Source organism: Rana temporaria, chromosome 4 (assembly GCF_905171775.1).
Source record: "Rana temporaria chromosome 4, aRanTem1.1, whole genome shotgun sequence".
NCBI lineage: Eukaryota > Metazoa > Chordata > Amphibia > Anura > Ranidae > Rana > Rana temporaria.
In genome coordinates, this window is record NC_053492.1 from 65,776,813 (window position 1) to 65,792,787 (window position 15,975).

At 44.4% G+C, this 15,975-nt stretch overlaps 1 protein-coding gene across 1 annotated transcript in view; it reads right to left on the bottom strand.

The window, feature by feature from the left end:
• The window catches only part of MFSD2B (major facilitator superfamily domain containing 2B), a 93,816-nt gene that overhangs the window by 14,332 nt on the left and 63,509 nt on the right, over nucleotides 1-15,975 (bottom strand). The window contains exons 9-11 of the mRNA XM_040348520.1: nucleotides 15,379-15,465; nucleotides 8,144-8,224; nucleotides 296-405 (exon numbers count right to left, since the gene is read on the bottom strand). Of these exons, the coding sequence (XP_040204454.1) occupies nucleotides 296-405; nucleotides 8,144-8,224; nucleotides 15,379-15,465 (278 nt within the window). The remainder of the gene's footprint in view (nucleotides 1-295; nucleotides 406-8,143; nucleotides 8,225-15,378; nucleotides 15,466-15,975) is intronic.

Here is a 15,975-nt window from a genome sequence, read left to right on the forward strand (position 1 = left end):
ACCGTCGTATTTACCGGCATAGCTTGGTATAAATTGGATAGTAGCACCATACAGAACAGTATACAGTACTAAACTATCTCTTCCTTCACAGAATTGTCAGCACTTTCAACCAGACTCTAAAACGCACTGAAAATGGCTGCCATGAGCCCACATAGTATGAGCCCTAACACATACAAAAGCCCCTAACAAGCACCTATGTATCCCTTCCACTGCTCCTATCCTCAGTGTTCAGTGTACATGGATTTTCTGGACATATGAAGATATCTGTTACTAACAAACTACAAGTGACACTCACCATGGCAGGAGTAAAGACGCAGCAATGCTAACTCCAGATGACACAGCGACCAAATAAGCCACAACGATATTAGGTATGGTGACCAGCATGATGGCAAATGGAATCATCCACTGTAAAGGAAGAGGTATTCTATAAGCAAGTGATACTGTCCCCATCATTGCGCCATATTATAATATTACTAAAAATCAACTTGCAGGGCCCTGGAATACAATTAATTACTACAAGAGCATGCCTCCATGGATATAACAGCTCCATCCAGCCATCTGTCTTGTTACAGTTCCCACTCTTCACCATCAGGGGGAGTCTGAATCACAGCAACACTATATGGAAAGAAGATTGCTCACCACATGGAAACAGAAACACCAGAAGGGGCCGGGTATAGTGTAGTATTTAACCACTTTACAAGCATAATAAAATCAATAAAAACGCAACCAGATGCTCATTACAGGGAGTGCAGAATTATTAGGCAAATGAGTATTTTGACCACATCATCCTCTTTATGCATGTTGTCTTACTCCAAGCTGTATAGGCTCGAAAGCCTACTACCGATTAGGCATATTAGGTGATGTGCATCTCTGTAATGAGAAGGTGTGTGGTCTAATGACATCAACACCCTATATCAGGTGTGCATAATTATTAGTCAACTTCCTTTCCTTTGGCAAAATGGGTCAAAAGAAGGACTTGACAGGCTCAGAAAAGTCAAAAATAGTGAGATATCTTGCAGAGGGATGCAGCACTCTTAAAATTGCAAAGCTTCTGAAGCGTGATCATCGAACAATCAAGCGTTTCATTCAAAATAGTCAACAGGGTCGCAAGAAGCGTGTGGAAAAACCAAGGCGCAAAATAACTGCCCATGAACTGAGAAAAGTCAAGCGTGCAGCTGCCAAGATGCCACTTGCCACCAGTTTGGCCATATTTCAGAGCTGCAACATCACTGGAGTGCCCAAAAGCACAAGGTGTGCAATACTCAGAGACATGGCCAAGGTAAGAAAGGCTGAAAGACGACCACCACTGAACAAGACACACAAGCTGAAACATCAAGACTGGGCCAAGAAATATCTCAAGACTGATTTTTCTAAGGTTTTATGGACTGATGAAATGAGAGTGAGTCTTGATGGGCCAGATGGATGGGCCCGTGGCTGGATTGGTAAAGGGCAGAGAGCTCCAGTCCGACTCAGACGCCAGCAAGGTGGAGGTGGAGTACTGGTTTGGGCTGGTATCATCAAAGATGAGCTTGTGGGGCCTTTTCGGGTTGAGGATGGAGTCGAGCTCAACTCCCAGTCCTACTGCCAGTTTCTGGAAGACACCTTCTTCAAGCAGTGGTACAGGAGGAAGTCTGCATCCTTCAAGAAAAACATGATTTTCATGCAGGACAATGCTCCATCACACGCGTCCAAGTACTCCACAGCGTGGCTGGCAAGAAAGGGTCTAAAAGAAGAAAAACTAATGACATGGCCTCCTTGTTCACCTGATCTGAACCCCATTGAGAACCTGTGGTCCATCATCAAATGTGAGATTTACAAGGAGGGAAAACAGTACACCTCTCTGAACAGTGTCTGGGAGGCTGTGGTTGCTGCTGCACGCAATGTTGATGGTGAACAGATCAAAACACTGACAGAATCCATGGATGGCAGGCTTTTGAGTGTCCTTGCAAAGAAAGGTGGCTATATTGGTCACTGATTTGTTTTTGTTTTGTTTTTGAATGTCAGAAATGTATATTTGTGAATGTTGAGATGTTATATTGGTTTCACTGGTAAAAATAAATAATTGAAATGGGTATATATATATTTTTTGTTAAGTTGCCTAATAATTATGCACAGTAATAGTCACCTGCACACACAGATATCCCCCTAAAATAGCTAAAACTAAAAAGAAACTAAAAACGACTTCCAAAAATATTCAGCTTTGATATTAATGAGTTTTTTGGGTTCATTGAGAACATGGTTGTTGTTTAATAATAAAATTAATCCTCAAAAATACAACTTGCCTAATAATTCTGCACTCCCTGTAATGTCAAAAACAATAGTGCACTTACTATAATAACTGCCAACTCCGTAAGCAGAAATGACAGCGTGACATTAGCTCGTAGACCCGCTCCAACGTGTTTCGTGCAAATACACATCTTCAGGGGATGTGATGCTGTATTGTTTAGCATGTGCTGTTAGCTGCTCTGCCAGCTATGTGAGCTGGTGAGTGTGGGTATTATCTTCAATCACAAGTGGTGTTGATTTCTTTTCTCTCTGGATGGTGGAATCACACTTGGATGGTGGAAACTTCTAAAGGACTGCTTTTGCTTGGCAGCTGTTTGTTACTATCACCTCCTTAATAAATCTTTGATCATCTTTTAGTAATTACTTGTATACCAGGGCACTGCAAGTTGATTTTTACTGTGTTTCCGAGGTTTGTATACCTACTTATTCCTAGCTGCCTCGTATTACTATTCCTAGCACTGACTAGTCTACATACAGTTACAATATTATAACATCATTATACAGTTCCTGTTCTGGTACACAAGAGTAGAATGATAGCCTTCCATTTAAAAAAAAAAGGTCTGTAGTGTTAAATTATAAGTGCATGTGCAATTTACAGTTTTACTTTTCATAGTTCTCCAAAATTCCATTTATACCCGTGAGCCCTGGCAGTGAAGTCCTACCAATGCAGCTTCCTGTGATGGGGTGGCAATGATGCTGCACTGCTCCTGAATTCAGAGCAGAGTTGTCACTCTCAGGAACTTGTGCTGGCTAGCACTACAGTGGAAAGAGAGGATGTTGCAGTGTTTGGGACTTGTTCAGACTTCCAGATGTACTTTAAGTTTCTTATAAAATCATATGTACTGTATCCAACTACCTCACATTGTCCTCTACTAAAACTTCTAATAAATAAAATATCACTTTTTGTCACCTGAACCTTTAAATCATCTAGCTCAGGTTACAATGAACACATTGGATGCTCTAGCCAGGTCCATATGGGGCCCCCTTGGCAAGGAGAGCAATAATCAGCGAAGAGACCAAGAGGCCCATGGTGACTCTGGAGGAGCTGCAGAAATCCACAGCTCAGGTGGGAGAATCTGTCCACAGGACAACTATTAGTCATACAATCCACAAATCTGGCCTTTATGGAAGAGTGGCAAGAAGAAAGCCATTGTTGAACGAAAGCCATTGAAAGTTCCGTTTGCAGTTTGTGAGAAGCCATGTGGGGGACACAGAAAACATGTGGAAGAAGGTGCTCTGGTCAGATGAGACCCAAATGGAACATTTTGGCTTAAAAGCAAAACGCTATGTGTGGTGGAAAACTAACACTGCACATCATCCTGAACACACCATCCCCACCGTGAAACATGGTGGTGGAAGCATCATGTTGTGGGGATGCTTTTCTTCAGCAGGGACAGGGAAGCTGGTCATAATTGATGGGAAGATGGATGGAGCCAAATACAGGCAATCTTAGAAGAAAACCTGTTAGTGCTGCGTACACACGATCTGAAATTCCGAAAAGAAAATCGGGGATTTTTTCCGACTGAATTTTGGCTCAAACTTGTGTTGCATACACACAGTCACACAAAATTCTGACCGTCAAGAACGCGGTGACGTACAACACTACAACAAGCCGAGAAAAATTAAGTTCAATGATTCCGCGCATGCATCAAATTGATTCCAAGCATGAGTGTTTTTTGGCGCGTCGGAATTGAATACAGACGATCGGAATTTCCAACAAGAACTTTTTCCGTCTGAAATTTTTAGAACCAGCTCTAAAAAATTTTGTTGTTGGAAATTCCGACATCAGCCAGAGCTACAATGGAATGGTTTAGATCAAAGCATATTCATGTGTTAGAATGGTCCAGTCAAAGTCCAGAACGAAATCCAAATGAGAATCTGTGGCAAGACTTGAAAATTGCTGCTTTTTACAGACGCTCTCCATCCAATCTGACAGAGCTTGAGATATTTGAAGAAAGGGCAAAAATGTCACTCTCTAGATGTGCAAAGCTGGTAGAGACATCCCCAAAAAGACTTGCAGCTGTAATTGCAGTGAAAGGGGGTTCTACAAAGTATTGACTGGGGGGGCTGAATACAAATGTACGCCGCAATTTTCACATATTTATTTGTAAAAAAAAACTAAAACCATTTATCATTTTCCTTCTACTTTACAATTATGTGTCACTTTGTGTTGGTTATCACATAAAATCCCAATAAAAACGTTTACGTTTTTGGTTGTAACATGACAAAAAGGGGGGAAAATACTGTTCTAGATGGCATCACTTGTTCTGTATTACCGGTATGTCAATTGTAAGGTCTCTCTTTACATTGCTTTTCTGCCATCTAGTGGTCATTAATGATTATGGCATGCCTTAGTTCATCCAAAAAATGCCTATTAAAGCGGGGGTTCACCCTTAGAGGGCACTTTTTAGCCTTAGATTCCTGCTCGTTTTGTCTAGGGGAATCGGCTATTTGCTTTAAAATATGAGCTGTACTTACCCATTTACGAGATGCATCCTCTCCGTCGCTTCCGGGTATGGGCTGCGGGAATGGGCGTTCCTTCTTGATTGACAGTCTTCCGAGAGGCTTCCGACGGTCGCATCCATCGCGTCACGATTTTCCGAAAGAAGCCGAACGTCGGTGCGCAGGCGCAGTATAGAGCCGCACCGACGTTCGGCTTCTTTCGGCTACGAGTGACGCGATGGATGCGACCGTCGGAAGCCTCTCGGAAGACTGTCAATCCCTTGAAAAAAGTGCCTTGAAAAAGTATTCATACCCCTTGATACTTTCCACATTTTGTCATGTTACAACCAAAAACGTAAATGTATTTTATTGGGATTTTAGGTGATAGACCAACACAAAGTGGCACATAATTGTCAAGTGGAAGGAAAATTAAAAATAGTTTTAATTTTTTTTTTCCAAATAAATATGTGAAAAGTGTGGCATGCATTTGTATTCTGCCACCATTACTCTGATATCCCTAAAATCTAGTGGAACCAATTGCTTTCAAAAGTCACCTAATTAGTAAATAGAGTCCACCTGTGTGTAATTTAATCTTAGCATAAATACAGCTGTTTTGTGAAGCCCTCAGAGGTTTGTTAGAGAACCTTAAGGAATAAACAGCATCATGAAGGGCAAAGAACACACCAGACAGGTCAGGGATAAAGTTGTGGAGAAGTTTAAAGCAGGGTTATGTTATAAAAAAATATCCCAAGCTTTGAACATCTCATGGAGCACTGTTCAATCCATCATATGAAAATGGAAAGAGTATGGCACAACTGCAAACCTACCAAGACATGCCTGTCCACCTAAACTGACAGGCCGGGCAAGGAGAGCATTAGTAGGAAAAGCAAAATGCTGCTCCAGGTGAGTGATGGGAAAACGTAGGCTGGTGAATGGACTCCTCCCAAGGGTGCTAGACTCGGCTCGCTGGCCATGCAATAGGGTAAAAAAAAATTGATGGCTGCACTTCGTGGTGAATGATAAGTCTCACCACAGTGACACCAACAGTGACATCACAGGAAAAAAAAGCAGGTACAGGTAGACGCGTTTCACACAGTGACACTGTGCTTATTAATTACCATAAGAAAAGCATTAATCAGAGAAGTCCCATGGTGACTCTGGAGGAGCTGCAGAGATCCACAGCTCAGGTGGGAGAATCTGTCCACAGGACAACTATTAGTCGTACACTCCACAAATCTGGCCTTTATGGAAGAGTGGCAAGAAGAAAGACATTGTTGAAAAAAGCCATAAGAAGTGCCATTTGCAAGAAGCCATGTGGGGGACACAGCAAACATGTGGAAGAAGGTGCTCTGGTCAGATGAGACCAAAATTTTACTTTTTGGCCTAAAAGCAAAACACTATGGCCCAGATTCACAAAGCACTTACGCCGACGTATATCAAGTTACGCCGACGTAAGTACAAATGTGCGCCGTCGTATCTGTGCGCAAGACCCACAAACAGAGATGCGCCTAAAAATAGGCTTCACCTTGCCGATGTAACTTGCTTACGCCGGCGTAGGGTGGGCGCACATTTAGGCTGGGCGCATAGTGCCGCTCCCATTGATTAGCTATTCAAACATGCAAATGAGGGAAATACGGCGATTCACGAACCTGCGTGCGCCCGACGCAGGCTACGAGAGGTGAGCGTAAGTTGTACGTCCGGCGTAAAGTTATGCCCCATAAAGGAGGGGCAACCCAGCAGCAGTCATGCAAAGGTCTGCACAAGGGAACACAAGCCGGCGTATTGTACGTCGGACGTGTGTCTGGCTGGGCGTAGGTTACGTTCACGGCATACGCAGTGATCCGGCGTATCTTAGGCAGTTGTTCTGACGTGGTTGTGAGCAGGCGCAGTGGGATGCGTCCACGTCACGGCGCTTGCGCAGTTCGTTATAAGTACTTTTCTGGCGCTCGGGCCCGTCATTTGCATGGGTTACGCCCACTTCCACCTACGCCGGCCTGCCCCTTTTTAAACCCACGCCACGCTGGCGAAGCGTTGGGAGCACTGGCTCGCTGAATTCCATGCTTGCCTCTCTGCACTGTGTTGGCGTAGCGTACATGGGTTACTCTACGGTGGCGTAATGTGCGTCGTGCTCTCTGTGAATCTTGGCCTTTGTGTGGCGGAAAACTAACATTGCACATCACCCTGAACACCCCATCCCCACCGTGAAACATGGTGGTGGCAGCATCATGTTGTGGGGAAGCTTTTCTTCAGCAGGGAAAGGGAAGCTGGTCAGAGTTGATAGGAATATGGATGGAGCAAAACATTGAGCAATCTTATAAGAAAACATGTTAGGCCACGTACACACGATCGGTCAAAACCGATGAAAACGGACTGAAGGTCCATTTTCATCGGTCCAAACCGATCGTGTGGTGGGCCCCATCGGTCAGTTATCCTTCGGTCAAAAAAAAAAAGAGAACTTGCTTTAAAATTTAACCGATGGACGCCTAACCGATAGGTCAGTTTAATGCGGTTTGCTTTCCTTCTCTTCAAGTGGAACTCCAGGCAAGCAGCTAAACACAGCTGAAATACACGTGCTAACTTCTTTTACCCTTAAAATGATTTGAACAGGATGGAGCTGGATAGGTAATACATGAAGCTGCACTGTTATACCTTTTTCATTTTCCACGTGGTACCAGGAGTCATCATTGCGGCATATATCACCTGGCCCATCTCACTAAGGCCCCGTACACACGACCGGATCTATCCGCTGAAACTGGTCTGCCGGACCAGTTCCAGCGGACAGATCCGGTCGTGTGTAGGCCCGAGCGGACAATTGTCCGGTGGATCGGACAGTTTCCAGCGGATAAAAATTTCTTAGCATGCTAAGAAATCTGTCCGCTGGAAACCTGTCCGTCGGACGTGTTCGGTCGTCTGTACAGACTCACCGGACACGTCCGACCGACCGCCATCCCTCGCATGCGTCGTACTGATTCGACGCATGCGTGGAAGCATTGAAATTCCAGGGCCGCGCACGCGGCGACGGCGCGGCCATGTCGCGACACGTCACCGCGTTTGTTTTCCGCAGGGATTTTGGTCTGATGGTGTGTACAGCCATCAGACCAAAATCCGGCAGTGGACATGTCCGATGGAAACGGTCCGGCAGACCGTTTTCATCGGATAATCCGGTCGTGTGTACAGGGCCTAACTGTTCTTTGGGGAGCCAGGACTAGTTTTGCTTTTCAGCCATAAAAAAAACACCCAAATGTCCACTTTCATGTCACTTCTCACCATACTGCCATCTTATTTCAGTGTTTCTGAATGAACTTTGAAATGATTAAACAAAATATTCACGTGTAAACCCTAATTCTAACCCCTAAAATATATTAAATCTGCATAGCATACACAAGCACCAAATTAAGACCCCCTCGGAACTTACTGAAATTCCAAAAGCTGCCATTTTCTTGCCAAATCGTTGAAGAAACCATTGCCAAAAGGGGATGCTTACCACAGCGGAGATCTGCAGAGAATGAAAGGTTATCATATACTAAACATGAAGATAACAAAGGCCAGCCTGCCACAATTGTCACTACTGACTTCCCCTGTATTATGTAAACTAGATATATTCCCACAGACTTTAAATGAAATGGTTTTGATGTCGTTGAGCATGTTCAGATAGTGAGACCTATGTATTTAGAAAATGGCAATATGCTGGCAGACCAATCTTCTTGGTTCTTTGTGTGGCTCAGATGGCCATTGAAACCCTAGGGATGGGGAATTGTATTTTACTAGGGTGGTGAGAGAAGGCTACAAAAATGTATGCATGTATTTATCTATTCTGTTGTATTCGCCTCTCTACAAAATGAGGGACCAGCTCTCTGGGCACCATGTCTGGCACACTTAGCAGCTTTTTTAATTTTCTTGGTAAATTTTTATGAGGTAGGTTGCTGGTTCTCTTCTCATCTCTCTTTAATTGCTCGGCTTGGGCCTGGCATGCAGAATGTGATAGCTATAGCCAATTACACACATAGGGCTAGATTCAGTAAGAAGTTACGTCAGCGTATCTGTTGATACGCCGCGTAACTTCTAGGATGCGCCGGCGTATCTTTTTTCTGTATTCAGAAAGCAAGATACGCCGGAATTTTGCTAAGATACGACCGACATAAGTCTCTTACGCCGTCGTATCTTAGGGTGCATATTTACGCTGGCCGCTAGGTGGCGCTTCCGTTGATTTTGGCGTAGAATATGCAAATGAGCTAGATACGCTGATTCAGAAACGTACGTGCGCCCGGCGGATTTTTTTACGTCGTTTACGTAAGGCTTTTTCTGGCGTAAGGTTAATCCTGCTATATGAGGAGTATCCAATGTTAAGTATGGACATCGGGACAGCGTTGAATTTTGCGTCGTTTACGTCGTTTGCGTAAGTCATTCGCGAATAGGGCTTTGCGTAAATTACGTTCACGTCTAAAGCATTGACTATTTGCGACGTGATTAGGAGCATGCGCACTGGGATACGTTCCGTTCGTTAGAGACGTCATTTACGTGGGATCATGTTTTATTTACATAAAACACGCCCACCTCTTCACAATTTGAATTCGGCACGCTTACGCCGGCAGATTTACGCTACGCCGCCGTAACTTAGGGCGCAGGTTCTTTGTGAATCCAGCCCCAACCTCACTAAGGTACGGCGGCGTAGCGTATCTGAGATACGCTACGCCCGCACAAACTTACGGCGGGCAACCTGAATCTAGCCCATACTATGCACAATATGCACAGAAGCCAAGTAACCTATCAGTACATGTTGAAGGAAATCCATACAAACTCGAAGCAGATGTCCTGGCCAAGATCTGAACCAATGACCACAGTGCTGCAAAGTACAGGTGTTAACCACTAAGCCTCCACAGTCAGGCACTACATACACTATATTGCCAAATCATTTGGTGGAGGGGGGATTATGGTGTGGGGTTGTTTTTCAGGGGTTGGGTTTGGCCCCTTAGTTCCATTGAAAGGAACTCTTAAGGCGTCGGCATACCAAGACATTTTGGACAATTTCTGCGCCCAACTTTGTGGGAACAGTTTGGGGATGGCCCCTTCCTGTTCGAACATGACTGCACACCAGTACACAAAGCAAGATCTATAAAGACATGGATGAGTGGGTTTGGGGTGTTGGAACTTGACTGGCCTGCACAGTCCTGACCTCAACCCGATAGAACACCTTTGGGATGAATTACAGCTGAGACTGCGAGCCAGGCCCTCTTGTCCATCATCAGTGCTAAAAAATGTGCTTCTGGAAGAATGATCGAACATTCCCATAGAGACACTCCTAAACCTTATGGACAGCCTTCTTAGAAGAGTTGAAGCTGTTATAGCTGCAAAGGGTGGCCAACTCAATATTGAACCCTACGGACTAAGACTGGGATGCCATTAAAGTGGAGGTTCACCCGGAAATAACATTTTTTAACCATAGATTCCTGCTCATTTTGTCTAGGGGAATCGGCTAGTTGTTTTACAGTAAAATCGAAGCTGTACTTACCGTTGTAGAGAGCGATCTTCTCCGCCGCTTCCGGGTATGGGCTGCGGGACTGGGCGTTCCTATTTTGATTGACAGTCTTCCGACAGGCTTCCGACGGTCGCATCTATCGCGTCACGATTTTCCGAAAGTAGCCGAACGTCGGTGCGCAGGCGCAGTATAGAGCCGCACCGACGTTCGGCTTCTTTCGGCTACTCGTGACGCGATGGATGCGACCGTCGGAAGCCTGTCGGAAGACTGTCAATCAAAATAGGAACGCCTGCTCCCGAAGACCATACCCGGAAGCGGCGGAGAAGATCGCTCTTTACAACGGTAAGTACAGCTTCGATTTTAAAACAACTAGCCGATTCCCCTAGACAAAATGAGCATCCATCTAAGGGTAAAAAATGTTTTATGGGTGAACTCCCGCTTTAAAGTTCATGTGCGTGTAAAAGCAGGCGCCCCAATACTTTTGGTAATACAGTGTAGGTACAAGGTACAATATAAATCTTGAAAAGTAAACTATAGCTGTATTTTAAATTGTTTTACCCAATTAAAAGGTTTAAATCTACTCACAGGAGATTATGTAATAAGGGACCTAATAATAGGTCGGAATTGTAATACAAGTCACACAAGCAGTGATATTACTTGCGGTTTAACAAATAGTGAGGATTTGGATTCAAACAGAATGAATGTATATATTTCAGAAACATCTGTCAATTTACTAAAAAAGCTATTATTGTGCTATGGCTAGAGTTTTTCCTACCATGGCGCAAGGTGAGAATTTTGGAGCAGGTGGTATCATCTAGGGCAGCCTTTCTCAACCAGTGTGCCGCGGCACACTGGTGTGCCATCAGAGGTTCTCAGGTGTGCCGTGGGGTCAGTGGAGAGAAGGCTGTCAGATGAGCTCTCCTGCCGAACTGTGAGAAGCTCTGTCGGCTTCAAAAGTGAAAGTGAAGTGCAGATGAGTGTGCTGTGCTCTCTGCTTCCCCCTAGAGTGCAGTACCCGGCTGAATGAGGAACCTGGAAAGGTACTGAGCTAGAAGCTAGATTCATTTTAAAATTGCTTTATACATGAGTCTGTGTGTGTCTGCACATGTTAGTGTCTGTCTGTATGTGTGTGTGTGTGCATATGTATGTATGTATGTATGTGTGTATGCGTGTGTAAGCATGTGTATGTTACTTTTAATCCTGACCCCCCCATTCCTGTACCACCAGAATGCCTTTTGTAGGGCTTGTTTGATAGCAGCAAGGACTGCTGCTCCTCTGAAAAGCAATCCATGCACAGATCGCTTTTTAGAGTCATTTGACAGGTGGTAAAGAGGCATTATGTTGCCTCTTTACCACCTGTTTCAAGCCCATAAATACAGCATCACTACACCGCAACCGTGCAATGCACACAGTTGCGGGGTAGTTGCAGTGCAGCCCCATTCACCCTTGGTATACCTCCAGTTGCAGCCACAGCATGTGCACACTCTCAGCTGCTGCCGCTGCAGCTAAAGGTGGAGAAGTTGGGGGTGGTAATAACAGCTCAACCCAGTGGTTTTACTGCACCTATGACATGTGAGCAAGCCCTTGGTTCCATCTGTGTAGCTGCATGTAGGGCAGTCCATTCATTTCGGTACCCACAAAATGCAGGGAAACAAGTCCCCAAACTTTTTTTTCTAATTGCACTGCAGCAAAAGCACCCCACGTTTTCCAATGTGTGTCAGGAATGAGCACGACTTGGCGCGTGTTCTGCGACACACCGTAATGTGAACCAAGCCTTGGACTGGGGTGCCTCAAGACTGAAAATATTTTTTAAGGGTGCCCCGACTAGAAAAAGGTTGAGAAACACTGATCTAGGGACAGAGTGAAATACGATTCTCATCTCTTTTCCTGCCACCTGTCTCTGTATCCGTACATTATACCCCCAGAGTCTACACAGACAGGTGTGTCAGGGCCGGGACTATTAGTCGGGGTAAGAAACTGGCACCTTGCATTGTCTATATAACACATCCATCTTGGGAATATATACAGCATTCCCTTCTGAGAAGGAGAAAACAAGCTGTCCCGGATCATGTAAAAGAAACGTCAAGGGATCCAATCTTCCACACTCCATACATACCTGATGTGCTTTGCTTTAAAGGGTCCCTGTCCCTTTGTAGGATACATTTGATTTAAATCCAGTTATAAATGATATTTTCCAAATCTTAGATAGATTAGATAGATAGGTTAGATAGATTAGATAGATAGATAAGATAGATAAGATAGATAGATAGATAGATAGATAGATAGATAGATAGATAGATAGATAGATAGATAGATAGATAGATAGATAGATTAGCTAGATAAATAGATAAGATAGATAGATAGATAGATAGAGGTAGATTCAGAAAGAGTTAGGCCGGCTTATCAGTAGATAAGCCAACCTAACTCCGAATCTACGCCGCTGTATGTTTAAGCGTATGCTCAAACAGAGATACGCTTAAACATATCTAAGATAGGCCGGCTTGCGCCGTCCTATCTTAGATTGCAATTTTTCGGATGGCCGCTAGGTGGCGCTTCCATTGCGGCCGGCGTAGATTATGTAAATGAGCTTGTACACCGATTCACATTGGAATAACAATGTTAAAGTTTGGCCGCCGTTCCCGCCGCGAGGTTGGAATTTTTTACGTTGTTTGCGTAAGTCGTCCGTGAATCGGGAGTTACGTTGTTTATGTCCAAGTCGTAACTCCCGTACTTAGCCGTAATGCACACTGGGAAATGTAGTCGCCCGGCGCATGCGCAGTGTAAAAAAACATCAAAAACGTGAGGTCAAGCCTCATTAACATGAAACACGCCCCCCCCCCCCCAACCCATTTGAATTAGGCGCCCTTACGCCCGCTCGTTTTAGGCTACACCGCCGTAAATTAGCAGGTAAGTATATTGAGAATCAATACTAGCCTAGCTAATTTACTGCGGTGTAGCCTAAACAGGCTAGGCTACGCCGCCCTAAAGTTAATCCATTGTACCTGAATCTACCTACTAGTGTACCTAGCATATTTTGCACCTGGGGTGAATCACCCCCATTACAAACCATTCAATAAAAATTTTTAATTTCAACAAATTCATCAAAATTACTAAACTTTGCAGAGATACTGAACTTAGCATATCAATCTGACTAATGTTCAAGATGCTACATGGTTACCAACATAGAAATTAAAATAGTTAGGGGGGGGAGGGGGGGCACACTGAAGAAAAAAAAAAGCATTGGATTGATTGGGTGACAGATCCTTGTCCACTCCGCTATGCAGAGCGGACACAGACACAGTCCCGTTCTCCTCTATGGGGAAATTAAATGGAAACGGACTGCCTGTCCGCTTCCGTCCGATCCACCAGATGGATGGAAAATAGGACCGCCAACTGTTTTTTGTGGGCAGGATCGGATGGCGGTTGATGTCAGCAGACACATGCCCATCCGCCACTCCATAGAGGAGACTGGAGGGTCCAATCAGGTCCTCCTGAAAAGCTGACACTCGGACCTGATTGGACAGTCCGCAAGAAAGGGGCCTTAAAGCGGGAGTTTATCCGAAAAAAATGTTTTAACATTAGATTGAGGCTAATTACGGGAAGCAGAATCGGGTGTTTTTTTTTAAAATTACAGTAATGCAGTACTTACCGTTTTAGAGATCGATGTTCTCCGCTGCTTCCGGGTATGAGCTTCGGGACTGGGCGTTCCTATTTGATTGACAGCCTTCCGACGGCCGCATACAGCGCGTCACCAGTTGCCGAAAGAAGCCGAACGTCGGTGCGGCTCTATACGGCGCCTGCGCACCGACGTTCGGCTACTTTCGGAAACTCGTGACGCGCTGTATGCGACCGTCGGAAGGCTGTCAATCAAATAGGAATGCCCAGTCCCGCAGCCCATACCCGGAAGCGGCGGGAGAACATCGATCTCTAAAACGGTAAGTACTGCATTACTGTAATTTTAAAAAAAACACCCGATTCTGCTTCCCGTAATTAGCCTCAATCTAATGTTAAAAAAAAAAAATTCGGATAAACTCCCGCTTTAACATTAGATTGAGGCTAATTACGGGAAGCAGAATCGGGTGTTTTTTTTAAAATTACAGTAATGCAGTACTTACCGTTTTAGAGATCGATGTTCTCCGCTGCTTCCGGGTATGATCTTCGGGACTGGGCGTTCCTATTTGATTGACAGCCTTCCGACGGTCGCATACAGCGCGTCACCAGTTGCCGAAAGAAGCCGAACGTCGGTGCGGCTCTATACGGCGCCTGCGCACCGACGTTCGGCTACTTTCGGAAACTCGTGACGCGCTGTATGTGACCGTCGGAAGGCTGTCAATCAAATAGGAACGCCCAGTCCCGCAGCCCATACCCGGAAGCGGCGGGAGAACATCGATCTCTAAAACGGTAAGTACTGCATTCATTTCAAATAAAACATCCAATTCTGCTTAGTAAAATTAGCCTCAATCTAATGTTAAAAATTGATTTTTTGGGTGAACCTCCACTTTAAGCTTTGACAAAAAAAATGGAAATGGATTGGTTTCTATGCAGAGCTGCACCAGATTTTGCACTCTACAGTTTTGTGCGTAGCTTGCCAAGCACCTGGAAGTATGGTCAGCAACATGGGTGTTGTGGCATATGGCTTGTAGTGTGGGAGTAAAATGAGACCCGGCATTGGTGTTACTGACAACAAAGAAAAACAGCATCGGGAAAAGTGAACATAATAATCCCACTTCATTGGTGGTCAGTGATGGTAACGTTAACCCCACAATATTGGTGCTCAGTGCCAGGCTGAAATAATAATGAGGCTGAAAAAACAAGTCATCTGAGTTATGAAACAAAAGAGTATCTATAAACCATGCTCACTTCAGACATCTCCAAAATGGTAATGTGTGTCAGTTATGAAGGCACTACTCAAGATGATCATGTGAGCATCCCCTGAATGGCAATATGCACCCCATAGGTATGCGACAGATAGATAGACAGACAGACAGATAGACAGACAGATAGATAGACAGATAGATAGACAGATAGATAGACAGATAGATAGACAGATAGATAGACAGATAGATAGACAGATAGATAGACAGATAGATAGATAGACAGACAGACAGACAGACAGACAGACAGACAGACAGATAGATAGATAGATATAGATAAAATTGTGTCCCCTTACTCACCAGGATGGTCAGTACCAGATTCTGGAAGTGTTTTCGCAGGTTGTCTGCAGCATGTGTGCAAAAAAGGACAAAATTGCTCTGCTGAAGCTGATAAATTTAAAAACAGAATACACATTGAGAAATCCCTGTATCTAGACAGTCTTTTTCCCTCACAGGGAATGGCACGTAATTGCCTGATTATTAAAAATGAAAGATTTCCATAAACATGGCATTCTGAATATATTAGTGAAAACATTCAATAAACACATTTCACTATGTGGACACTCACTGGGCTGTAGGGCAGTCATGATTTGCTTACTAAATCCAGCTTGGTTTTGGTAATGGAGAGAGTAACTGAAGCTTACACCATAAGATAAGTGTCTCATAGTTTGAAGACTATCTCATAAAGGTTTTGTGATATTGTGTTTTAAAGCTTTAAGGCTTTGGGGTGTATAATGGATGGACCTGTAAGGCTATCCTGAGGAGGGTCTTTTTCCACCTATGGGAGGATTGTGGGTTTCTTCTGTGTATCCACCTCTTTAATGTTTGGTCTCCATATTTTGTCAGTGCCTATATCGGTCACCAAGGCCGACCTGCCCTGGCCTGATTATGCTTCCC